The sequence below is a fragment of the Eleginops maclovinus genome, chromosome 2, assembly GCF_036324505.1.
Source record: "Eleginops maclovinus isolate JMC-PN-2008 ecotype Puerto Natales chromosome 2, JC_Emac_rtc_rv5, whole genome shotgun sequence".
NCBI classification, from domain to species: domain Eukaryota; kingdom Metazoa; phylum Chordata; class Actinopteri; order Perciformes; family Eleginopidae; genus Eleginops; species Eleginops maclovinus.
Window position 1 is genome coordinate 24977476 of NC_086350.1, and position 26906 is coordinate 25004381.

General features: G+C 38.4%; 1 protein-coding gene across 1 annotated transcript in view; it reads right to left on the minus strand.

Moving 5' to 3' along the window:
* Nucleotides 1–26906, minus strand: part of ntrk3a (neurotrophic tyrosine kinase, receptor, type 3a) — a 155367-nt gene that overhangs the window by 44436 nt on the left and 84025 nt on the right. The window contains exons 8-12 of the mRNA XM_063909703.1: nt 22104–22216; nt 21673–21859; nt 19374–19397; nt 17266–17312; nt 12576–12678 (exon numbers count right to left, since the gene is read on the minus strand). Of these exons, the coding sequence (XP_063765773.1) occupies nt 12576–12678; nt 17266–17312; nt 19374–19397; nt 21673–21859; nt 22104–22216 (474 nt within the window). The remainder of the gene's footprint in view (nt 1–12575; nt 12679–17265; nt 17313–19373; nt 19398–21672; nt 21860–22103; nt 22217–26906) is intronic.

Here is a 26906-nt window from a genome sequence, read left to right on the forward strand (position 1 = left end):
GAAGAGTACCTATGATAAAAAATACAGACCTCTGCATGCTTTGTGAGAGGGGACACCTGCAAAATCAGCAGTGTATCAAATACTTGTTCTCCCCACTGTATATATATATATATATAATTTTTAAAAGTTATTTCCCAATCATTTCAATACAGAGTCCCACAGTACCTTAGAGTAAAGTTCTAGCACTTTGGCTTAGACCCCTGTTTTTTACTAGGAAATTATTGTTGTGCAATAAAAATGTATTATTTATATGCAGCATTTTATCCCAGTTGTGTTATTGCTATTTCTACTTTTTTATCTTTTAAATATTTTATTGGTTTTTACTTTGAGGCTATGGCACAATAGTTTGGAACGTTCATGCCTATGAAGCCTTTGAATTGAATTGAATGTAGCAACCAACTATACTGTATGTACTGCTACAGATCTATTTTTCTTTTGTGATGTTTGAATCTTTTACAGCCAAAAATGACTGATTATAAATCCAAACAAAGTTTTTTGTAACAAGTTTTCATCACAATTGTCCCTAGCCAACCAATTCAAGATGTGTACATGTCCAGTTAATATCCAGTTAATGTTCAGGTAATATCCAGGGTCAGAGAGATTGTCATTGGCAAGTCTTGTCACATTTGTGTGTTCACTCCCCATTTAATCATTACAGAATCCTCACAATTTGTTCTCTAATTAAAATGTAAAAAAATGTGTAATGGCCTTTCCAATAAAATACTTAACTTTTAAAGACAATGGTACAGAAAGTGTCACTGTTTGACTGTGAACTAATTAAGAATCATAATATATTCAGGTGACAATAAAAAAAATCCCAAATCATAGGACTTTTCTGACAGCAGTTACCAGCTTCTGCATTTAATAGCCATGCATTGAAATTGTATTGAGGTACTATAATGGAGTGTGAAGGAGTAGTAATAGTATACAAAAATATACATGTATCAACTCAAAGTTACCGATGAATAATTCAATATTGAATAAAGAAGGGAAAACTGTTTCTCTCTAGAGTAGTTACTATCAGTCGATTTCTATCTTTAGCTTCACCTCCCACATTTACATTCAGAGAATTCAGCTGGCCCACAGTGCCGCAGGGCCTCTGTTCAAGGACACCTCGACAGCAAACCTTGCTGTTCCTAAAATCCTCCATGACAGATATCGGACGGCCTTGCATTTCCCATTCAATCCACCCACTTTTCTCTCCTGACTCAGCCAAGGCCAGTAATGAGAGGAAGTGCAGTGAATGTCTGATGACTGAAAGTTTTAATTTTCAGGCACTGCACGGTAAGAGTTCTATAATCACGAGACGACAGTGTGAAATATAGATCTGAAGGTCCATTTTTCATATTTGGTTGATTCATTGCACTCAGTAAAAAGAACTGCCTTGCTTAATGACTTATGGCAGGGGTTTTCAACCGGTGGTCCGCGGACCACCGCATTGCATGTGGTCCGTGACAAGAGCCTATGTTGATCAGTTCACCATTGTTTTTTTTTAATATAAATTCGCTTTGATATTTCAACACATTTCCAGAATACCGTTACATATCGTGAAAAATATGTTTAAAATAATATAAAGGAAATTCAAGCTGACAGAATGTAGCCTTGCGCCTATCCAGTCTATGGTAGCCTGTGATTCGCTAATGGTAATGAGTTGCGTCGCTAACCTCACTTATTATTCATTACGTAGGCCTACAGTCTTGCGAGCAAAGTTGACACACATTTATAAGCATAGCCGACGAGAGTATTTTAAGATAGGTTGTAGTACAGCAAACATTTGTTACATATGTACTAGTCTAGCTATACATCTAGCACCAATGGATCGTTTTGTAGTGAGGAAAGTGCCAGAGGGACAGGCTGCCATGACAGAGGGTCAGGCTGCCACGACAGAGGGACAGGCCGCCACGATAGGGCAAGGACAGGCTTCCGAAGCGTCAACTTCGCAAAAAAGACGAAAAAGAAAATACAATGAGGAATATGTTAAATATGGATTCACAGTGACGACAGACAGAGCAGGAGAGGAGGTACCACTGTGTTTCGTATGTTCAACAATTCTCTGTAATGAAGCTATGAAGCCGTCGAAACTTACGCGGCATATGGAGACGCATCACGTCCACTTGAAGGCCAAACCCGTTGAGTACATGCAACAGATGTTGCGTGATTTCAAAGGACAGCAGGCTACCATGAGGAAGAGTGCAAAAATAAATGAAAACGCACTGAAAGCATCGTATCTGGTCGCTCTCAGGGTTGCAAAAAGTAAGAAGCCCCATACCATTGCAGAGCAGCTTATATTGCCAGCAGCCATAGATATGTGCAGAGCTATTGGTGATTGGTGACAGGTCTGTCCTGGCTGGGTTATAAAAGCCCTGACCAGCCAGCAGTTGAGGCTGCCTTGGTCTTCATTTGTTGGATTTTGGTTCTCCGGTGTTGTTGGATTTTTGTTCTCCGTTGTTGTTTTGTCACACACCTAGACTGACTTTGCATGACATTTTTAGTTACTTTTCCCAATACTGAATTGCACAACACTTTATTATTCTTTATTCTTTCTTTAAAATAATCTTTAATTTAATTTAATTTAATAAATCTACTTTTATTATTATAAAATCTGCGTGGCCTCTCTTTCATGTTTCATGCATTGAGCTATGCATGTAACACCAAATACACACGCGCACGCGCAGGCACATCAGTGGGCCGCGGATTGCTTTCTAGTCCGAATGGTGGTCCCTGGGACAAAACCAGTTGAAAACCCCTGACTTATGGGATTAACACTCAAATATAGTTGGATCGTCACATCCAAATCAAGATCATGTCTTTACCAACACCTATATAGAGAAAAAGGTTGTTGCCAAATTTCAGAAAACCTGACAAAACTTGTTTTTCTCCACTACTGTAGGGATCGAGAGTAATGGTGTCCCTTGTACGATATACAATGTGTTGGGGAGCAGTAAAGTTGCTCCCAGGGGACACACCTTATTTTCCCCAATAATGCTATATTGTGGACAACAGATAACTGTGTTCAAATCTACATCAGCGGACCTAGTAGCTAGTAGCGTTAGCTTCTAGCGTTTGGCTGCTAGTGTTTGGCTGCTAGCGGTTAGCAGCCGGTAAACAGAGGTTCTGTAGACTTGCAGCAGGTTGTGTTTTGGCACAATTGATGGAAAAATAGCTTTATCAGGATGTGTTCAATGTAGTGTAAAACTCAATGTTAAGAAAGAAACCTGAATAAATAAATTGTTTTGAACAATAGAGAGAATAGAATTGATAGGAATACAAAGTGATGCAATTATGATCCGGTAAGGTCACTTATAAAAAACATTAAGGAATTATTCCATTAGTGTATGCTGCAGTACATCATGTATTGTTTGTATTTTAATAATAGTATTGAATTGGTATTGAGAGTAATGGAATTTTACTGGCAGTTGTAACAACTACTGCAGTACATTCCTGGTATTGTGACAGCCATTTTCACTAGAGAGATAAGAAAAATGTATATAGGTAGAATTAGCATGATGCAGCCGTTTTCATATATTCAGAACACTCACATACAAGTGAATGTAATCACATGTTCAACATCTTTACTTCCTAGTTCCTACACAGATTGTTAACAAATGTTATACGAGAACAAAACAGAGTAATGCTGTAAACTGATTCCCACTTAAACAAACACTTGCCATAACAGTAACCAACATATGTTCCTACATTTATGAAAATAAGTACCCGGAGGCATGTTCTGCAGATTTCAAACTGATTTTTGAAGCACTCCTGTTTGCATCGAAGTCCTGCTGCTGCCATTCTACTGTCAGTCTAAAGGAGGGTGCTGCCATAGAAAGCAGCTGCATATTAATAATAGAGCATCTACAGCATTTGCATGTAACCTGGGCTCTGTATAGTGCACGGAAAAAGCTTTTGTGTGTAGTGAATATAGGCATTGGTTTAGGTGTGTTTAGTGAAATAAGTAGAGAATGAGGTCTCTTTGTGATACTTGGGGGCACCATTGCCATTTCGAACCTTGTGGGCTATTAAAAAGAACTAGAGAAATGCCCAAAAAGGTGAGAACATCTAAATTGTTTTCTTCTTATTACATGTCCCGACAATCATCTGGCTTCGTATGACAAAAGCAAAACGATCATCGACCCGACGCAGTCCCCGATTGTTGTTGTTGTGAGTGGTGTTAGGGAGAAAATCCGCGAAGTAAACGGTGATGTCATGACGCAGCACCAGTAATGTAGCTCTGTCAAAACACAAATGTCTAGGGATAGCCCATGTTATCCAAGTGTTGTATGAACATTCTTACCGGACATTTTGACCGGAAGGTTTTGAATTTACCGGTTTTTTATACATTTTACCATCTAAACACCGCTAATTACCGGCTAACAGAAACCCTGGCGTAACCATGTCTGGGGATGATGTAAATGGGGTACAATAACCAAACTCAAGGCAGCCCTTTAACAAAGTAAATTGTTCAGTGGCGTGCATGCATACAGGCCGTCCCACAGCCCATATATCATGGAACAAAACAGTGTAATTTGTTTGGAAGCAGGCGTCATTCCCAGAGGTTTGCACTAGTAGATCCAAGCCAAGACAATTCTCTGTCACATTGAGTGTTTGCTGCCTTTCATTTACACAAATTATCAGCCAGACGCCTGTATCAAAAGGACAAAATCCCTGTGGGCTTTCTATAAGGCTCTGGAACGTGCCAGAAAAAACACAAAATGAATCCGTATTCCGTCTCGCTGTACTTGGCTAATGCTCTCATGAGCCCGTCATGAGGAAAGATGATAACTCTTTATTCTAATTGTAATGAGCCAGTTGCTTTTCCCATAGGCTTTCACCGCTGAGAGCTATAACCAATGAGCACTCTGTCTGGGGAGATACTGCAAGTGTGTGTGTGTGTGTGTGTGTGTGTGTGTGTGTGTGTGTGTGTGTGTGTGTGTGTGTGTGTGTGTACTGAATAAAGGCACTACATTGCCTAAGTGTAACAAAGCCATATTTAAATCTACATTACAGGAGAAAAGTAGCTCAAAGTGTAATTATGTATACGTTTAATGGTCTCATTTAAATGGTAATGAACAGTAAGCAGTCTTCCTGAAGGGAATGCTTACAGGATAAACACCTTCATTCATCTGCTGCAACTCATGAGGAGGAAGGTGCTCTTTTTATTTCTTTTCATTCTCTCTCTTGATTTCACTTCCTTGAATACAATTGTGGCAGAACTTCTAAAGCCGCAAACACTTAACTAAGTACGCAATTGAACACGACAATTTACTCCTATTGACATTATTATTGTTATTAATATATATTTCATTATTATTATTATCAGTCTGACTGTAGCATATATATATATATATATATATATTCTGTAATAGTGCATTTGTACATTATGCAAATACCAACCCTATTTGTGATGTTTTTTAAATAATAAAATATAATTAATGAGGGTAAAGTACTCAAAGACTCTTTGATAGCCTCAGTAATTCCACTGTCTTTAAAAGAGTACTCCAATCCAAATACCTTGCAACCTGACTCTGACAGTTTTAGTGTTAGCCACCCGTACACCATTAGATTGAAAGGACATTAATCTCCCTTTGCTTTTAATTTTTCCATATATCGACGGCAATCATCGATCTCCAATGATATTGTGTCATTGTTTAGCCGATTAACCATCATATTTGGACTCCATGTAGATGAAAAAATGCATGGTTTCCCTAATTTATTTTTAATCGGATTGGTGGAGACCTCCAAATTTGTATTCACCGGCAGTCAATTGACAGTAGATATTTTATGATGGATTATGGGCATGGTCCGTCGGCCTCCTACTTAACGCCACCACTCTTGGCTCCTTGCTTCACATCATACAGGTGTGTAGATAGGATCAGAATGAAGGCCCAGTTCTAAGATGGCTATGGTCCAAGCAAGTGCACAGGAAGTAGTGGTAAAAAAGTGGTTAAGGAGCCAATGGCCCTCTGATTTATATTTATGTCCTTGGACCCTATTTTGGATCCATTTTTGAGATCCTCTCATATTGAATTACTACCCTTTGAGGCATTTGTTGGGATTTGGGGCTTTAATACATTTCGATTTGATTTGATTTGATTTGATTTGAATTGAATTATGCAAGTCAAGAATAAAAATCTATAAATGAAGTTAAAAAGAGAGGAAATTACTTTTTAAACTAATAGAGAACTAAATTAAAATTCTAAATCTCTGTAAACCTGTGAGTGGTTGCCCAGAAAGCTGCTGCCTGAGCCTGTGTTAGTCAGGGTTTGTGTGTGAATAAGTAAAGCAGGCCCTGAGGAGAATCTTTGGTTTTAAATAAAACACCAGAGCAGATGGTGCTATGATCTGGGACACACACACAGAGACAGTCAGAAATAACAAAGTGGAGAATGCTTCCAACTCGACTTTCTCTTTTCCTTCACCACGTTCTCTTTCTAGACTTTAAACAAGCTCTGGGTAGTAATTGGGCATAGCACAATACCAAAAATATTGTAGTTAATCCCAATACAGGTGACATTTGACCATTCTCAATGCTAATTAGACACCTAGATAGGTAGATAGATTCCATGAACTGCAATATAAACTCTTTTATCACCATTTGCACACTGGTTTTTGTTAGGAAGTTTACCAGGTCATACATCCTTCTCTATTTCATATTGCTCAATTAATTTGCCTAAAACTACCTTTTACAACACTACAATGAACACATCAGGATAACATTTAAATGTACCTTCATCCAATATTAATTTCTACCGAAACAAACCCCAAAAGCACTACAATGTTACTCTATGGATCCTCCATTCACTGGCAGCTAACAGCTAAAGGCTTATAGCTAACAGTCAGAAGCTCTTCTCCTCTCAATTTAACATAGATTTGATTTTTATTTCTATCGCATTTTTAGAAAAATATACAATTGGTCCATGAACTTTCAATACTTAGTTTAAAACACATTTGTATTTTCACCAAAATAATGTTATTCTTAAAACAGATCAAAAGGCTCACAACGGTACCTGTGGTACTATGAGAAAACAATAAGCGTTCAGTTTGGACTTGGTACTTGATTATTAGATATTGTGACGGCCGTTTTTCAGACCATAAGGATAGGAAGGACAGTTCCATTTAGAGCTTCTGAATGTTTTTAATTATGTTATCCTCAATGTAGAAGAATGTACTCCACTCACGGGCTGCTAACAGCTAACATGATCTCCTCTGGTCAATTTTGAAAAATATTTATTTGATAATATAGCATTTTTAGAAAAAAAAGGGTTGGTCCTCTGCTTACCTGTACCATAAAGTTTGTGGAAATGTTTAATGGACTTGCTACTTTGGTATCGGGTGTCTTGACATCCCTACTACCGATCATTAACCATGGTCTGTAAGGATAGACAGGTCAATGGGTTTGGAGCTTCTTAATGTTTTAATGATGGTCTCCTTAAAGTAGTCCAATGTACTCTATGGAACCTCGATTCACTGGCTGCTAACAGCTAACAGTAATAAGTTCTCCTGTCAATTTTCACAGCTTCTGAATGTTTTTAACGTTGGACTCCTCAGTGTATTCTAATGTTTTTTTCCACAATTTGCCTTTGGCTATATCTCAAGCTAGTGTGTTTTTAGCCCCAGGCCAACACAGGTGCCATAGGAAAAGAAACGGTAAAGCAGTGTCAACCTTTCACGGCCTTTCAATGAGAATCAAAACAATTCTGAAAGAAAATGTCACCAGGTCACCACTACTGTCATTATAATGTGAAAAAAACAGATTATGTTATTCCCATCATGCCATAAGAATATCTGCAGGTAAACTCGAAGGCACTTCCCTGCAACCCTGAACAACCCCAAATATCTTTTTTGTGAATTCCCGAATGTCTCTTTTCTTTCTACCAATTTATTTCAATTCACTTCTGTCCTTCTATTTTGTTGAGTAGGTGCTTTGATAGCATGGCACTGTATTCATGTCAATGCTGAATGAAAGTTGTCGAAATGAATTATATTTTAGTAACCCAACAATAAGAACAGGACAAACCTTCTTTTTCCTGTCACGTTTTTCTGTATCCTTTCTCTGTAGATGCAAGGTAAATGTCCAAATGCTGTCAAAATATTGTGGCTAAAACATAATCTATTAACTATTTAGAAACACTGTCTCCATTTGCATCATTGTGGAAAGCTAATGGAGCTCACTGCAGTGTCACAGTTATTATATCCAGGCTGACAGCAGAAACACATGCTGCATTATACCTACTTATGTTCATTCACATTAGCTATGCATGAAAGGAGAGTCATTCTATGATGTGTTATTATGACTAGGATTGGATTATACAAAGAATCCACAGTGAATTATTAGTCTGGTGAAGCAGAGCCTAAAGGCCACACCAATGTTACCATAGGCAGTTGGTTTAGTGATATGGTTTAGGGAATATTTAATCAAATTGGGAAATTTTAACAGTTTCTTTCAATCTTAGGCTGCGTTCAAATAAAACGCAAGTTGCTCTTTGCTCACAATGAGGTTGGGCTGTGAAACCAGCTAGTTGTGTTTCTATGGCAGTGGCAATCAAGGTCAACGTTGACATAATATTAACTTTGATCACCACTCGGCGAGAATTTAGAGCCAAGGGTAGCACCTAGACGGGCGGCACGGCCCCCTCTATAGGAACACATCGGAAATACCAGCGTGAGCCGTTTTACTGCTTGTCATGTGAATACAGCTTTAAAAGACATTTCAACAGTTTGAGAAATATGCAAAATGTCTTTCACTCTCAGAGAGAGATGGTCCGAACATCAATCTTTGTTGGAGCTGGATTCAAGGCCAAGGTTAGCCTAGCTTAGAAAAAAGTCTGGTAGCAGGGGGAAAAAATCTGGCTTGGCTTTTGTTCGAAAAGGCACCTGCTCGTTATGCTGTGTGCAATGTAGTCTTGTAGGAGAGAATAAATCCAGATGTTTTGGCAGCAATATACAATATTTATCAGGAAGGAATTATTATATTTTTACAGTTTTCAAATGGTAATAAAGGAGGATTTATTGTTGGTATCAAATTGGTTTTGAGAATTGTCAACTACGAATTATTTGGAAATGTGACAACCTGTAAATGTCAAAGATTCTGAAACACAGCAGCTAAAAGGGGCCATCTCTCTCTCTTGCTGATCAGTATATTTATTTAACACCTTATTATTTACCAATGACTCTCACAGTCTATAATGGACCACTACAACATTAAAATGCTAAAATGGATTCAGAGATAAATATTGTCTCACTTATATCGATATTTATTTTTGCAAGATAACCTCAATGTTAAATAAAAGTTGTAATGGATGGCAGAGCAATGAGCACACAGCCATGAATGAAATATAATAAAGATGGTTCAAAACCTCCAAGCCTTTTACTGGGATGGCCAGACCACTGAGAGAAGAGGCTTTAAGTTGTCGAGGCAACAAGCTGAACGTAATGCAGGAGATTGTCTGTGATTTGAGTTTTCCATAATCTGCTGTGGCAGAGTTCGTTTGAAAAAGTGGAGCCACAGAGTCCAAAAATGCAGGCAAACAGATGGGAACAAATGCTGAATGCGTGATATGTCAACACAGCACTTTGATGTGTAATAAAATAGCATGGGTTTTAGACATTTCACAAGTGACAAAACTCCCGATGCTACTGTATAACATTTAGACATGTAGGCTAAGATATAACATGTATAAACCAGGGCTGTCAACAGGGCTGTCAACATTAATGTGTTAATGCTCGGGATCAATCTGGAAACCTTCATGCGTTAAAGAAAAATAATACCAATTAATCACTTTAATAAATTTGATCCAAACCTCCACCCATATAGCAGCATTTCCGAGTTGTTTACCATGGCATGCCAGTGAAAAAGGCAAAGAAAGGGGAGAATCGGCCCTCACTGGAGACCACTGCACACTCTGCACCCTCCTCACTACCTCTATATAAAGGCACAACTGCAATTGTTCGCTTTAGTTGTGGCGAAAACGGAGGAAAGATATTTTTTAAAACTATACGCCGGTTTCTTGTAGTCGCAAAGGAGTGGGAGATAGCAAACAGGGTCACCACTGTAGGAACGGTTAGATCTCGCAGTATGATATCAGAAGCAAGAATACTAACATACGATCATACTGTATGTCCTGCGAAGTGCACATTATGGAGGTGGATTAGAGCGGTTCTCCATGACAGTAGCAGATGCTTTAGCTTTGTTTTGGAAATTGTCGGACTGCCTACTCATGTGATAATATCTATATATATATTTTTTTGTTTTCTTATATATATATTTTGCACGATTGCTGTTTGTTGTGTGTGAGTGCACCGTCAGGATTGCTACTCAATTTCGTTGTACTTGTGTGCAAGGACAATAAAGGAATCTAATCTAATCTAATATAGTAAAAACCCTGTGATTTCTCTTATCAGTTTTCATGCATTTCTTTATCACAAAACCACAAGTGCAATTGGTTAAACACTATTTTTTTTAACTTGGGATTAATCATGATAACATGTTTTCATCCATTGGCAGCAGAAGTATACAACTATATACTATACAAAACTGAGGGCATACTGAATCTTACGCTTAACCCAAACCCTAACTTTCAAATTAAAATATAAAAAATAGACGGAATACCAATTATCTTTAAAGGTCTCCTATTATGCAAAATGCACTTTTTGATGTATTTTATACATAAATATGTGTCCCCGGTGTGTAAGGAGACTCACAAAGTGTCAGAAAATACAACCTTCTTTCTTTTCCTCCTTACCCACATCTCTAAAAACAGGGGTACAAACGAGCTGATCCCGATTTGCTTTCCTTATGATGACATAACCGAAATGTGGGCTGGCTTTACATTGAACTCCTGGCAACGCGACACGTCCCAACCTATCGTCCCCCATTTACAGTTGGCGAGCTGAATCCCCTCCACAGCACCTCTGTGTGTCTGTGTGTTCATCAAGATGTCTGCAGGATGGACTTAGAGTTGTTGTTTATATAATACATATAATGTCTCTGTTCTAGTGGTAAACACTGAGAAGTGTTTCAGAAATAATGCTGGATGTGGTTTGTAACATAATGGGTTTAATCACAGCAGCGTTTAGCTGAGTTTCTCTGTTAGAAACTTGTCTCTTCAGACAGAGAGCTGCATGGCGCTCCAAAGGGGCGTGGCCAGCTTCAGCTTTAAAGCGAAGCGACAGTCACAGAATCAGCACTTCAGGAACAGGGCTGAAATAGAGGGGGATGAGGCATGCTACAATGGGGGATCTGTTTGATGTTTTGAGCAAAACACTTCACAGGCATGTTTTATATGGCCCTACAATATGTTGTTCAAATATAGCATAATAGGAGACCTTTAAGTCTAAACATTGTCTATTTAAATCCATATTTGTATGGAAGCATGACGTGCATCTCCTTAATTAAAAGCAGTGGAATAAATATATTGCACTGTATTTTGTAATTGCAGAACACTTTTTGCTTGTTCAAAAGTTTATGTGCTGCTATCGTGACAATTCAGAAATACAGAAAGAGGAGAGAGACAGACGCTGGCAGACTGACAAATGGACATCTCCTGGACATTATAAGACTATTGGATCTAAAAGAAGATTACCGTGTGATAAAGACGACAATATTCCTTTTGAAGAGAAAACAGAGATGTCATTTCCTCCTCAAGCAGAGGAACAGAGCGTATGAAGAGGAGGGTTTATTGAGACTTAATGGAATCATCCGTTTTTTGCTTGGCTCCGTCTTCCTTAAAAAGCATCCATTTTGAGTGTCTCAGTCTCCATATCAACACACTTAATCTCTGTGTGTGTGTGTGTATGTGTGTGTGTGTGTGTGTGTGTGTGTGTGTGTGTGTGTGTGTGTGTGTGTGTGTGTGTGTGTGTGTGTGTGTGTGTGTGTGTGTGTGTGCACACTCACCCTACAGGCATTAATGTGGGTTGGCTCTAAGGCGGCACTAAATGAACAGATGGATGTAATCAACATATGGTTGATATGGTGTTTCTGTGGGTGCCCTTAAGACATGGGGTGTGTGTGTGTGTGTGTGTGTGTGTGTGTGTGTGTGTGTGTGTGTGTGTGTGTGTGTGTGTGTGTGTGTGTGTGTGTGTGTGTGTGTGTGTGTGTGTGTGTGTGTGTGCGTGTGTGTCTCTGTCCTGTCCAAGTCAACATGTCAAAGCTTACAACAGACACATGACAATATTAAACAAAGACATCAAATAATATTTCTCTTATAACTTACTTTCACTTTGGACAGTATTCAAATAAAAGGCCAGTCACGCTTAGGCCTAGATGAAAACCATCACTAAAGAATGAAACTAGCATTATAATAGTACATTTAACATAATGTACATTTGTATTTGTAATTTCCTACCCACGAACTGCTGTGTGTTGTTTTTTTCATTCACTCAACATCCATACAACTAAAGCTGTGAGCGTGTAGGAAGCTTCCATTAGTAAAGCTCTTCAGTAGCTTAATAACATCAGACCAAAAACAGAAGCCCAGCAAAGTAGATGGGAAGATGAATGAAAACTATTTTTCTGTTAGAGAAGCACAACTTCACTTACTGAATTCACAAAGGCATGAGAAAATACATTGGCCTCTTACCTTTCAGGCCAAACTTGGAGCGTCGTCCATATTGGTTGATGAAAAGAAAGAGGAGAACCAGCACCACACAGGCAAACGCTGCCAGGCCTACTGCTACAGACACCTATAGAAGATGGGGGAGGGGAACAGTGTTAGGACAATCATTGCAGATCCACAGGAATAGACAAAAGACAATTTATGCACAGCAGGGACCGCAGCAGGTCTCCTTCCTGTGGTGTCAGCATCAGGCCTCAATTTCAAAAAATGCCCAAATTGACAGATCTAACAATTTAGTCCCCAGAGGACAAACCTCTTTTCTTATACACGTTCAAATATTTCCCAAGAAAGTTCTAGAAATCCATCCAGGTTTTCTGTCAATACTTTCTTGCTGATTGTAAACAAAGACAATCCACTTCCTGTCTCAGTGACAGATAACAAAAGCCACTTGTTCAGAATTGGTTTAGAACCAGTAGTAGTTTTATTGCATCTGGCATAATTGCCATAACGTCATTTTAACACATGATGTACCACCCAGGCCCGGGACTGTTGGAGGGCCAGGTAGTGCAAAGTCCTCCCAATTGACATGTTTTCCCTCCCCTGAATAAAATGTGTTTAATTATATTTTTGATTTGCATTTTAATGTTCAAGTCATATCCCAAAAAGGAATACACGTGTCATCTATACTATTTGTGATTGGCCCATATATACGCTATTTAGAATATCAGAATATCAGGCAAGCAGGTTTGTGTGCGTTACACTCTGTGGCCTATATTGAGATTTGCAGTTAGTAATTTGTATAATCCCGGAACGTCAACCGGCGCCCCGGTCCAAGCTGGGTGCGTCCCCTGTCCCCTGGTTGCTGTTGAGTTTTGAGCTTCTTGCAGCGTTTTCAATTTGAAGTGTTTCCTTTATCCAGCACTTTAGTAAACGCTGCACATCTGTTGTCAAGTTGGTGAAGATGTTTCTTTTTCTCCTGATGGAAATGTTTTGGGTTGTTGTAGCGCGGTTGAACCTGTCGGCCACCGTAGGTGCCACCAACACTTAATGTGGTGTTAAAAGACAGTGGTAAATTCTAGTATTTGTGAGACCAGCCTGGGAACTAGGCTCCCATACGTCTATCATTTTTTTTAAAAACCCAGATGCAAACACTAAAATATGTAGAGAAAAGATGCACCCACATACACACACATGTTCCCACTACGTTCCCTCAAATCCTCAGTCTCAACAGTTATCTTTTCCCAGTCAATTACAGGAAAAAGATGAACTCAATTACATTTCTAACCAACTCTCAGGATTACCAGCCACCAGAGGCTTTCGGCAGATAGAACTAATGGACACGTGAAAGGAGGGGAAGGATTAAAAGGCACATTTGGCTCTCTACACTCTAACTTCTTGAATTTCTGTTTCACATGTATTTTGGTCTTTCTTTGCACACGTTACTTTAATATAATGTTCAGAAACAGAATGAGGGTTGATGTCTCTAACTCAATTTTGAAATTATATCAAATGTTATTGTAATGTAATTTTTAAACACTTAAAGGAAGTTTTTCTTTTAACTTTTCATTTTGCTGGACAAAATGACTACTACCACTTGTTGATTTATTGATGAGAACAAAGTTGGTTATTCATAACTTAACAAGAATTGAAATAGCATGGAAAAAACCAACGTCTCCACTGAAATGATGGTCCATAGAGGGATCCCAGTAAAAGCCAAGTCTGTAATTGTCATGATCTGGGTTTTTTTGTGATTCACGCTTCCTATTTTAATTTGAAATGGATTTCCACTTGTCTTATTTGACTTCCTTTCTATTTGTTTTTCCGGCATTTGTAAACTCCATGATTCTTTCCACCTGTGTGTGATCTCCTTGTATCACTCGTGCCTTTATTTGCCTTCTCCAGCATTGCTTTGTCAATTCCTCTTTACACCTGTCCAAGTGTTCTTTTTCAGTCTGCTGTCATTTTACCAGTCAAAGTGTTGCCCGTTGTCATTCAGCTTTGTTTCCCGTTCCCGGTTTATTCATGGTGTTCTCCCTGTGGATTTGATGCTCCCTTTCCCTCTTGTCATTTGACCTTGCCTGCTCTTTTATTTGTTACAGTGGTATGCAAAAGTTTGGGCACCCCTCTGAGATTTCAGGACAATTTGCTTTTCCTTTATAATAGAAGATCACAGCAACAACATTTGTTTTCCTACAAAGATGTAGACGTTTTAGTGTTTTCCAGACCAAAATTCTTAGGGTAGCATTACATAGTTTTATTATAATAAAATAAAATGCAAAAAATGGGATGTGCAAAAGTTTGGGCCACCTTATAAATAGCATTCATTTCAACACCTGTACGGATTTATATGCTGTATAGGTTTGCTGCATATAATATTGCTTGATTACCATAGGAACCTTCAATTACAACAGGTGGACATTCCATAAAAGCTATTTAGTACAATAAGTCAAGCGGTTTGTCTGGCTACATCTGTGCCTATATGAGATTTGCAGTAGTAATGGGACTATAAACCGGAACGTCAACTCGCCCGGTCCAAAGCTGGGTGCGAATCCCCTGTACCCTTAGGGAAGTAAATTAGCTTCTTGCAGGTTTCATTTAACTGTTGTCCTTTATCCAGCAATAGTTTAACTGACATCGTGTAAAGTGGTGAAGAGTTTCTATTGTCGATAGGAAAATAGGTGTAAGGCACGGTGAACTGTCGGACCACCGTGGTCCAAACCACAACACTCAGGAATTAAAAACAGTTAAATGCTAGTATTGGGTGTGATCACCGGAACTAGCTCCAATCCACGTCGTACATTTTTAACCCAGAGAAACACTAAAATATGTAGAGAAAAAGCACCCTAGTACACACAGTCCACTATCGTGCTCAAAAGCCATCAGGACTACCAAGCTTTTGCAGCAAATACAGGAAAGATGAACTAATTACATTTTAAATCTCAGGATAACAGCCAAAGGCTTTGCAATGGCAAAAAGCACACGTGCAAGGGGAAAGAATTTAAGCGCACATTAATTTGCTGAGTCTAATCTTCTTGAATTTCTGTTTCCATGTAAGGTCTTTCTTGCACACTTGCTTAAATTAATGGGTCAGACAATAGGTATATTCTCTACATCATTTGAAATTAACCAATGGTATTGTTAAGTAATTTTTAAACACTTAAGGAAGTTTTGCTTTACCGTTTTGATTTGCTGACAAATGACTATGACCTTTTGATTTGATCAAAAACAAAGGGATTATTGCAGAACGGTACAATGACTGAAATGGCATGGCAAAACCCCAGACCTCTCACATGAAAATGGTCATGAGGATCATAAAAGCCTGTCATGCAAGTGTCATGATACTGGATTTGTGATTCACGTTTTGCTTTTAAATGAAATGATTCCACTTGTCCTAGTTTGACTTCCCTTCTTTGTTTGCCGGCATTTGAAACCATGTTTTCACCGTAAAAGTGATCCTTGTATCACTAATGCTTTGATTTGTTCTCAGGGTCCAATTTGCACTCCTTTACTATCTGTCCAAGTTACATTTAACAGTCTTGCTGTCATTAACCAAGTCAAAGTGTTAGCCGGTTGTCATTCAGCTTTGTTTCCAGTTAACCAGGTTTATCATGGATGTTCTGCCTCATAGATTTCGATGCTCCTTACCCTTGTCTGTCAATTTAAAAAAGCTTACTATTCATTTATACTTTTCTTCCTGCCTCCCTTCTTTTATACTGCATTCGGGTCCTGGTTTGCTAACCCCTTGTGACAGTTAAAAATAAGACACAAGTATGACTCAAAAAGCCTTCTAGATTTAGACAAATACGAGTCAAAGCACCCACCGGATGGACATAACACTCAACACTAACAAGTCCAAGATAATGGGAAAGAAGGTCTTGGGACTCGAGACAGAGCAGGTGTACTCTGCTCTGCGCTCCTACACTCAGTCAAATATGGTTTCAAATATGGAACAACCACTTATTGGAGCTATTAGAAATAATAATAAAGGTTTTATAACGGATATCCAAAGGACGTATTTTGAGTTATGGTTTAAAGTATGATTTATGAAATATATAATTAAAAACTGGTAAGATATCTCTAAATACAGATATTTTTTTGATAATTGAGAGCCTTTTGTGAATGTGTTTTTAATTAGACAAAGAAACATTTGTTTGCAGTTTTATGTCCCTATATGAATTTATTTTATGCTTTATGTGTCACAGCAGATTGCCTCATAAGTTTGTGTCACATTTGGATTTCAATTCTTGAAAGTCAACTGGAGTTTATTGTTTAGTAAAACATGTTTCAGTTAGGGTTAGGGCTAAAAACAGTAGCTCCTTGCACACTTTTTGGAAAAGTGTTTTGGACCCCCTTCAACTAACCTCAGGTAGCTTCAGAAAAGTAAGAACGAGGACAAGTCACTTCCCCACTTGCATACTTTATTTTTAAGCATTGACCTTATACTATTTAAAACAGGCTGCAATGTGACTTTTCTTTGACTCCTTAAAGACAACACTTACAGGATATCAACAACACCAGCTTCATTATTATAACCAAGTCTTGGAAACAAGAACAATCTTTGAGGTTGGCTCAATAACATGAAGTTCATTTACATTAAACATTAGCAAATAAAATCACACTATTGGGCAGAAAAAGGTGCATTTGGAGTTGTTTTTGTGATTCCAATATGGGCTTTGTTTCACTGCCTGCAAGCCATTTTGAATATTTCACTTACCCTAAAAGTATCTTCCTCAGGTTTGTGAGTCTCTGCAGTCGGGGTAACTGGTGGAAAAAACACAAGAAGAGACAGACTGGTTTACTGTCCTGCTGCTTGTGAAGGGAGTCGGCATGAAGTCATCACACATACAACAATAAACTAATGAACTACACAAACCAACAGCAAACAAAAAGCTGCAGACACCAGTTATTGGACAGAGGACCAAGACAATATTGTCTATAACCCCAGTCCAGGTTAGAAGTCCTGCAATAAATCCGATCTTTGTAAGAAAGTGGCTCTTAAAAAGGCTCCAGAATACATGTAGGACATTTTTATAAACATAATCATGACGATGATGATGCATTCATTTGTAAGAATTAGTGTTATAATTTGACCTACAGTACCATGCATGGTTGTGAAATATGAATCTGCTAAGCAACTACATCTGCTAGTTCACTGTGGGTTATCGAGAACAAAATAATAAGATGTATGGAAGTATAGTGAAGCATTAAAAAACTAATTCTCAAGTTGTGTACAAGTACTTTTAACTGTACAATGCTGCACAGTAAATTACCCACAGTACGTGGGAATAATGTGAAAATGTTCTAAGGACATAACCTCATATGTATGCAGAGCCTGTGGAGACCAAACATTATTTACATCCTACAATATATGACGTACATATGACTTACAGAAGCAGGGCCACGCCTAAACTACACCCCAACTCACCAGATCTTGCCTTGTTTGTCTCCAATTTCACAACTTCCCTTTCCAACCATCTTCCATCTTCACTCACATTTTTACCCACCTTTCTCCCCCTTACATCCTTTCAACTTTCATCCCTCCATTTCATTTATCCATTCCCCTACCTACATCACCTTTACCCATATCAATTCATCTATCCCCTTCGTCATCCCTTCGAACCTTTATCCCGTCCTACATCGCTTTGATCCTCACTCTTCACTTTGATTCAGCCATTCCCCTTCCTACATAAACTTACCCATATCCTTTCATCTATTCCCTCCCTTCGTCCCTTCCTGCCTACGTCTCCTCGATGCACATCTCTCCCTTCCAATGTCATCTTTATCCAGATCCCTTCCTCCCTTCATCTTACCCTCCCTAAATCCCTCAGACCATTGATCCCTTCCTCCCTGCACCTTTAGCCCATTCATCCTTACATTCACTTGTACCTCCATAGCTATATCCCATCGTCCTCATTCCCATCGCTACATCCCTTCCACCTGTTAACCCTCTGCCCATACATCCCTTCAACCCTATGTCACCAAATAACCACATCCCTCCTTCGATACATTCCTTCATCCCCTCTTCCTGTCTCCCCTAATCTATTCTTCTGTAATATGGTGCATACTTTTTGCCTCATTCTAGTTACTGTCTGGGGACTGGTATTCAGATCTGGCCAAACCACCTGAGACTGAACTCTCACCCTGAGTCTCCTTCTGTTGAACTACAGTCCGTCCTCCAGTCCAGCCTGACAGACAAAATCTCTCATCCTTCTTCATCCCTTCCCCTTACATTCAATATCTCCTTAAATTGAATCTTTGAATAACATATTGTTGTGGCGTGGTTCTTGCCTGGGAAAATCCAGTCATATTCACAACACTTAAATGGGGCGTTCTGAAATGAGAACTAAGCCTCTCTCTGACACACACTCAACAAATCTTTATATTTCAAAGATTGACTTTGCCACACACACTGCACATTGCTGAAGCTTGAACACACTAAGCACAGTTTGATTTGTTGATGACCGTGTTGCTGTCAACTTCCTGTGTGCTTTGATCTATTCACATATTATATCATTACACAGTCAACGGTTCATTGATACGGAGAAGCATATAATATAGAGCCCACTTTACAATTTATGACAAGAACTGTCAGTCTGGGGAGATTTAATGTGGTCACTATGTTCTGTAATATAATATTAATAATATATTTAAAGCTATTCAATGCAATCTGCGCACAGGTTAATCATAGAAGAGTCAGCGTGAACGTTTAGGCCTTTTACAAATGCGGAGGATGTTATGATGAAAAGCTTACCCCCTCTTGACAACCAGAGGGTCCTAACCATGAAGGCTTATGTTAATGAGATTCTTGTTAAAGGCACTTACCATAATAATAATCTGTCTCTGAACCTATGGGAGGAGAAAGAAAAGTGAATAAGATATATAAGATGCTGTAATACATCATAGAACATACATGTTTGAGGGTGCAAGGGAAAGAACAAGAGAAATAAAATGTTGGATAAGAAACAGAGCATGGTGAGAAGAGCATAGCACCAGAAATAACACTGTTAACAAGAACATCGCCTTGTCTAAATGTAGCTCTCCTGCATTCTCACTTACACTAAATAGAAACTTTATTTCAGCATATCATACAGTCTAGCTCCAGTTAACCTACATGATTTTGAAAATCTTCACAGATTTTAAGATTTGGCTGCACGACACGCATAAGCAGAACTACACAGATGTTCTTCTCTCTAATCCCAAGCGTACACACACTACAAGATTTGAAAATAATTGTGCATCAAACACTGCCGGCTTTTATTAGGGTTATCGTGCCAGAGGGTCTGAGAGAGCCTGGATAAAAACATAGTTGTGTTGCAAAAACTTGAGTTAGTCTTTTGACTCTCATGTTTAGTATCCGTCAACGGTAGCACGCTAGCTAACGTAACACTTGAGAGCTAGAATGTTTATCATTGCTTGGCATAGTATTTATTGTCCAACTAGTTATTAGACTTGACAATGGTGCCAGTATTAGTGGTTCCATGCGAAACTTAGTAGGTTATTGTACAAAGTCTGGGTTATAGATTTTAAAATCCAGATTGACAAACCAAAGTTTCAAAGACTATATTAAAAAATCGTAGCCCTGTAAATGGAATAATCTCGAAAATGTATCTAAAATTTAAGAAATTGGTCCAGCACAGCTTTTAATTAAAACCTGCAGGGCCAGTTTTGTGTGGATAGACCGGGAAAATGGTCCAGTCTTCTAAGAGCGACAACTCAAGCCAAGATTGTTATGTAGGTCTTTTGGTAGGTCTTCTTGCTTGGACACTTCCACTGTGTCCTGTGTGCTCCGCCCTCTACTGGACTTAAAAGGTCATGACTTTCCGATCAAACACACGCATCTGTCACTGTATTCATTCCCATGCATGTAGCTGGCCAAGCAAAATGAGCGTACCCGGATACATGCTGACCACATGGTTTAGTTTATAAGTTGCTGACTCTTATCTTTTCTCTCTTCAGTGATCAGCAATTTCCCACTGGTTAAGTTCTACAATGAATCCCCTTTTGGGCAATATACTTATACATTTCTTTGTGCTCCTTGCTTGAGAAGCAACCTTAAACCGGTCAGTAGCTATCAGTATGGTTAGTCAATGTTTTTGCAGGGCATACATTTGTCGGAGCTCCACCCACAGAGCCCATACAGGGTGGAGCTAGAAAAAAGGTTACTTGTATTGTACTTGTATTGTAAATATAACAGTTCTATAATCACAAGCAGCCTCCGTCAAGGGGCCCCTTCTACCGTATGCCGCTCACTGGAGAGGTTGTAGGATAATACAGCGCCTAGATGCCTTATATACTGTGTGGTCCAACATATTCAGATAGGCCCTCCTGATTTTTGCGGGGCACGCTGATATCATTTATTTCAGTTGGTGAACATGTGTGTGTGATTGGAGTAGAGTTTTAGTGTCCATAGAGTCCAGTAGAGGGCTCGGCTGCGCTTATAGAAATAGGTTTACAATATTTAACCTTAGTTTTATCCATTTTGTGGACTTGTTTCCAATTTTGTATTAATTCTTTCTTTTTGAATTTCCCCCTGCCCTATTCACATGTGTTTTGGATTCATTCCTGCCAGAAGCCAGCCACTGTGTCTTTCATGGTCTTCTGACACATCTGATGGAACAGTCACAATGGAAAGTACTAATAGCAGAAACCTTGGCAATTTCGTGGAATTAGCATTTAGTATCACCTTCTGACAAAAGTAGTTCCCCAACAAGAAGAGAACCCCTTAAATGCTACACATTATGTGTAAGCTACATTTGTTTCAAAACCATGTGACACATCTCTGCTGCACAGATAGACTTCAATCTATCAGTTACGTATGTGTTTGTGGAGACAGCTGGAGGCCTTGAATTGGGTCAAAATGAAGTGGGGTAGAGATGTGGGAACACGTTTTTATTTATTGTTTACATGAGAGAAAAATGCTTAGTGGGTCCTTGTTCTCACGGAGTGAAATATGAAAGAGAAGGTTGGTACTTTTTATAGTACTTAGTAACAGATATCTAATGACATGACGGTATTTTCTTTGGATTCTTTCAATCACAGCGATTCAGTTCATATTATGTCTGGTGTTTCTATAGTTCATACTTTAACAGTATTCAATCTGACACAAATGGACCCAACTTACCATCAAATTTCGGCCCGTCCAGGAAGTGTCCGTACACGGTGCTGATAGCCTCACCCAGCTCGTTGCTGGCCACCAGTGTGTAGTTGCCATTGTTGTGGTGCGTTGGGTTCTTAAAAGTTAGGCAGCCTTCTATGTAGTCTTGATACGTATCCATATCAGGACGCAGATACTCAGAGTGGGATATTTCCTGGGAGGGGAGCAAATAAACAACATGTTATGAAGCCCTGTGCAAAGACATGTATCTACTCATTTACATGCCAAGATAAGAAAGAAAGATATAATCTTAGACCACCGCTTCTGTCATTTCTTGGCAGACCACACTGCCCCACACCCCATTTTTATTCTACATAGTTAAACAAATAAAAGAGCAACCATGAGATGATAAATCATTTAGAATTGTACAATAGATTGATGAAATCGATCAGTAGCACCTTATCTTTGTAGAACCACTGTAAGGTGGGGTGGGGCGAGCCTCGAACCGTGAACTCGATGCACGTGTCATGGCGCCGTTCTGGCTCCAAAAGCTTCAAAATGGTTGGAGGATCTAGGAATGCAGAGAGACCACATGGCAGATGAGCAGATTAAAATGCTAAGAGTCAGATTTAAAGAGGCCTTATTATGTTTTAGGGGGGTTTCCCTTTCCTATGTGTTCTATAGGTGTTTGTGCATGTAAATGGACAATAACCTCCAGGGCACAACACATATTTATATTTATGATACTTTATGAGGCTAATCTCCACCTATAAAGTGTAAATGCAAAACGGCAAAAGTAAGAAGCTAAAATTAGGCTATAATCAAACTGAAATCATTGCATCGCTGGGCAACACCATCGCTAAGGTAAAGGTGGCTAATCTTTAGTGTGAGGACATTTAGTAGTTTATTCAGTCACTTGTTAGCAACCGCCATTTTTATGACACATACTGTCGAAGATTAAGACATTCACCAAGGGGTTAGTTCATTATGTATTTATGACTTTGAAGCGAGGGAACTAGATTGGTGAATGCTATGTTATTTCCTGCTTTTAGGACTCATTCCTGCACCAATATGTTGTGGCAGCACATGAGACAAGAAGAGACGGGAGGGGAGACCGTGATTGTCCTTTTAATATGCTGGTCTCATCACATTCTGTCCCAATCGATTCAGAGTGGTGGAGTGTGTGTGTTGCTGTTCTCATGTTTCTCTCTGTTGCCTGACAAAACGCTTTTCTAAACGCAAACACGATTTGCTGTTTGCTGCAACAGTGTTATCGTCTTTCCACAGCCGACTGAGAAATTCAAACCAGCAGCAGAGAAAGACGATCTCACTGTTATTAGTCGTTTCACCACAAATGAAATTAATCCTTTCAAGACTTCGCACAGACAAACAGTTTGTAGAGTGTATGCCTGACAGAGTAAAGGGAGCTCTGTGTATTAACAACCGTCCAGTGAAATAAATAGTAAAGCTGTGCTAATAGGATCTAGAGGCTGCGGTGGTCAAAAAACCCCACAATGTCATACATGGAACCTGCCAAGAATACTTATTTTCTTTAAGCATTTTCTATGATAAAAGACCTAATAGGTATATATAACAAATGTCTCCTAAAGTGACAAACATACAAATAATGATCACAAGCTCTGTACATCCCCTCCCACATTAGACACAACTTTGGAATTAATTCAAGTAATAATAATTTACATTTCACATGTTTCTGTTCAGTGTGCAATCATATTTATTTATTTGTAATATTCGTAATTCTTGTAAATGTTTTTCTTTTATTTAATTTACATTTTTACTAGTTCTATTTTTTTTTGGGGGGGGGGGGTCATTGGGTCCGGAAGCGACGTTAGCGCCCTCATACTTTATTTTTCTAGAAAAACCCCTGCAGGTTGTAACCACTAATTTAGTTGAATCCCAGTGCTCTCATCAAACAACAACTAACAGCAATCCACATTTAATCTCCAACATAACTGTGCCTGCATGTCCTAAGAAGGCTTATTTTTCCTTACTTTTAATCATAACTCACTGGATTCTGAACATCTCACTAAAGGACTGCTGTTGAAATGTAGCCGGGGGTCATAAATGTTTGAATTGTACACTATGGTGATTAATGTGCGTTGCCGTTATAAACAAATAAAAGACATTACCCCATGTTAAATAATATGCTGGTAATGTATAATACATATTCACTGATTTATATTTGCACATTGTAACAGTGTACAAACATTAGTGGTAGCACTCACCAACCGTGTGTCTTCTGAATTTCCATTCTGTTGAAACCCTCTTTCTCTCTCCTTTGTGCATTTATGAATTATCACTCAATGTGCATGTCTTTATTAAAATGTGTTTATATTCAATTGGAAATTGAATATAGACTGTTAAGTTTGAAGTATGGAAAGGTTGCATCAACTGTTTGCGTCATGCTTGGGGGAATGCTTTTATATACTTTATGTGGAAATGATTAACCAATAAAGCATTTGGTGGTAAAGTTCAATACTTGAAGTTTACTGTTAGGGACAACGATCAGGTTTTTTAAGCAATTGATTACAGTTAGTTTGGAACAAAGCACAGCAAGGCTTTTCCCTAAAGTCAAAACATAAGTATATTCCAGGAAGCATAATATAATTGTAATCCATTATATTTAGTCAGAAAGAGCCTGCTTTTGCTGAAGTGACTCCAATACAGAACTGATCGCTGTTTTCTGGTGAATGGATCAGCAGAACAACATTGGCTGCAAGCCCAAGACATAAATAAATGGGACGTACCTACAGCAGCTAGCTCTGTGCTGTATGTCAGGAAAACAGCACTATAGGAACCGTAGTGAGGATTGAGCACAGAAGCATCAAGTAACACCTGAGAAAGACCGTAAAAAAAACTACAACATGACATTAAGGGATGACTAAATCCAGTTTGTGATACACAGCTGACCTTCTTTTTCGGCTAGAATGAAAAATGTAACCCACTTTACGAATTTAGATAAACAATAAGCTGGAAAATGTGGCACACTGAAGCCATTAGGAGTCATTAGCAGATGGCAGACCGGGAGACAATATGTGAGAAACATGTGCACACTGTAATTATATAGAGAAGACCAAAAACCTTGCCAATGCATTACATTGTGAATTGTGTTGTGCTTTTGGCACATGCAAACAGTGTCACAGGGAAGAACAATCACTGCTATACTTCCATAAATATCACCCACTGTGGATGTTCTTCAGTGTCCCACAAATGATTTATTCAGTACTAAAACCAGGTTGGGTTACAGAAGGAGATATACATTTACATGATTCATAATATGCTGATTATTAATTATTAAGTCATTAAAAAAATGACCACCCATACCACCATAATTAAATAGCTTGTTTCTGTCCAACCAACAGTCATTAATCCAAGGATATTTGGTTTACTGTGATAGAAACAAAGGAAGGAAGCAGATATTAACAGTTAACAACCTCCAAACCTGTAACACAAAAATAATTACACTATCTACCGTTGTCCTGTCTTTGGACCGACCTTTAGCTCATTCCTATAGAACCAAAGAGAATGATAGCCTAGATGATTTAAACTGAACTTCCTGCTTTTTTTTTTGCTGTCTTTGCTTCTCAGTGAGGATGATAATGTAAGAGATGAGTATGAGACATGATAGCCTGTAGACTGTAACAGTTTGCGTATAAGAAAATGAATTGGAAAGTTGGAAAGCAATTTCCCTGTAAGGGATTAATAAAGTGTGTCTTCTTCTTCTTCTTCTTCTTCTTCTACCATAATGATTTACAGAAAAGGTAAGCTAGTTAGCTAGCCAAACGATGTATTAAATAGTATAGCTCAAGAGTCATTTACAAATATAAACTGCACTGACGTTGACTTCTTTCTTTACATTTCAATAATAATCTCATTGTTTAGTCATTTCTTGCCAATGGAGTGCAGTTCAGGTTTAGCTAGTCATGTAAAATGGCACTTCACTGATTTATCGATGCACAATAACAGTTACACTATCGATGGACAGTAGGGAAACAGAATCCACTAAATCATTTAGTTTTTCGCACCTTCTTCCATGTGAAAACCTGATCTTCCCAAAATGCAACACCTCCAGTGGTGCGTTCTGCTTGGAGCGTCTAATTGTCCACAGCTACATGAAGCAAAACACAAAAGTTCTTCAGGTAGATTTAGCCAGAGCAATCTGGAAGGTGTTTTACTACTCCTCAGATAGCTAGTTTCTCTCTATTATTCCTCTATAAGATAAGATAAGATAAGATGTACCTTTATTAATCCCCGTGGGGAAATTTGAGTGTTTAAGCAGCAAGAGAGAAGAGGAAAAACTGCACAGGTTCACACAGGGATATGAAACACAAATTTAAAATAAAAAAAAAAAAATTCTAAAAACAAACAAAACAAAAAATAAATAAATTAAATAAAATATATATATATATATATATTATATATATTTTTATTTATTATATATATATAAATATATATATATATATATATATATATATTATATATATATATATATATATTATTATTATAATATATATATATATATATAATTTATAATACAGATAAGTACGAAAGTATTGTTAAACATATACACATGTATGTGTGCAGAGAGAGAGTGCAGGTCAAAGGGTTAGGGTTATTGTCAGTGAGTTGCATGAACTCACAGCTGTCTTTAGCATTTGATGCAAGAGTTTATTCCCCTTCGGTATGAACACTGTTGCACTGTTTTTAAAATTATTCATTCAGTCATGTAACTTAAGTTCAAAAAATAGATCAACATTTGCGCAACTATTCGTTCTTAGTTTCTTGTGGTAGATGAAAAGATTGATATCACTCTCATGTCTTTCAAATAAGGTAGCTGCTTAGCTTAGCTTAGCGCTTATCACTAAGCCTGGAAACAGCGGGAACCAGCTAGCATGCTCTGTCCACAGGTAAGTAGCCTTATCAATCCTGCAAGGTACCAGGCATCCAGTAAAATACCCCAGGAAGTCTGACACTCTTTGGAAACCTAAGTTGTCATTCATACTCTCTGTTTTTTCTGCAGCTTAAACAGACAAGATGTAATGTAAGCCTTGGAGGTGCTCTGCTACCTTTCGGCAGAATCCACAGTATAGAGCTTTTAATCAGTTCACCAACTAGCATATTCAGGTTTTTTCAAAAAAGGCTTATCCAGGCTTATAGCAGGTTATACTGTATACCGTTTGCTCATAACCTCAGAACATAATGAAACACCTCAAACACCAGCACAACCGGGATCATGCTCT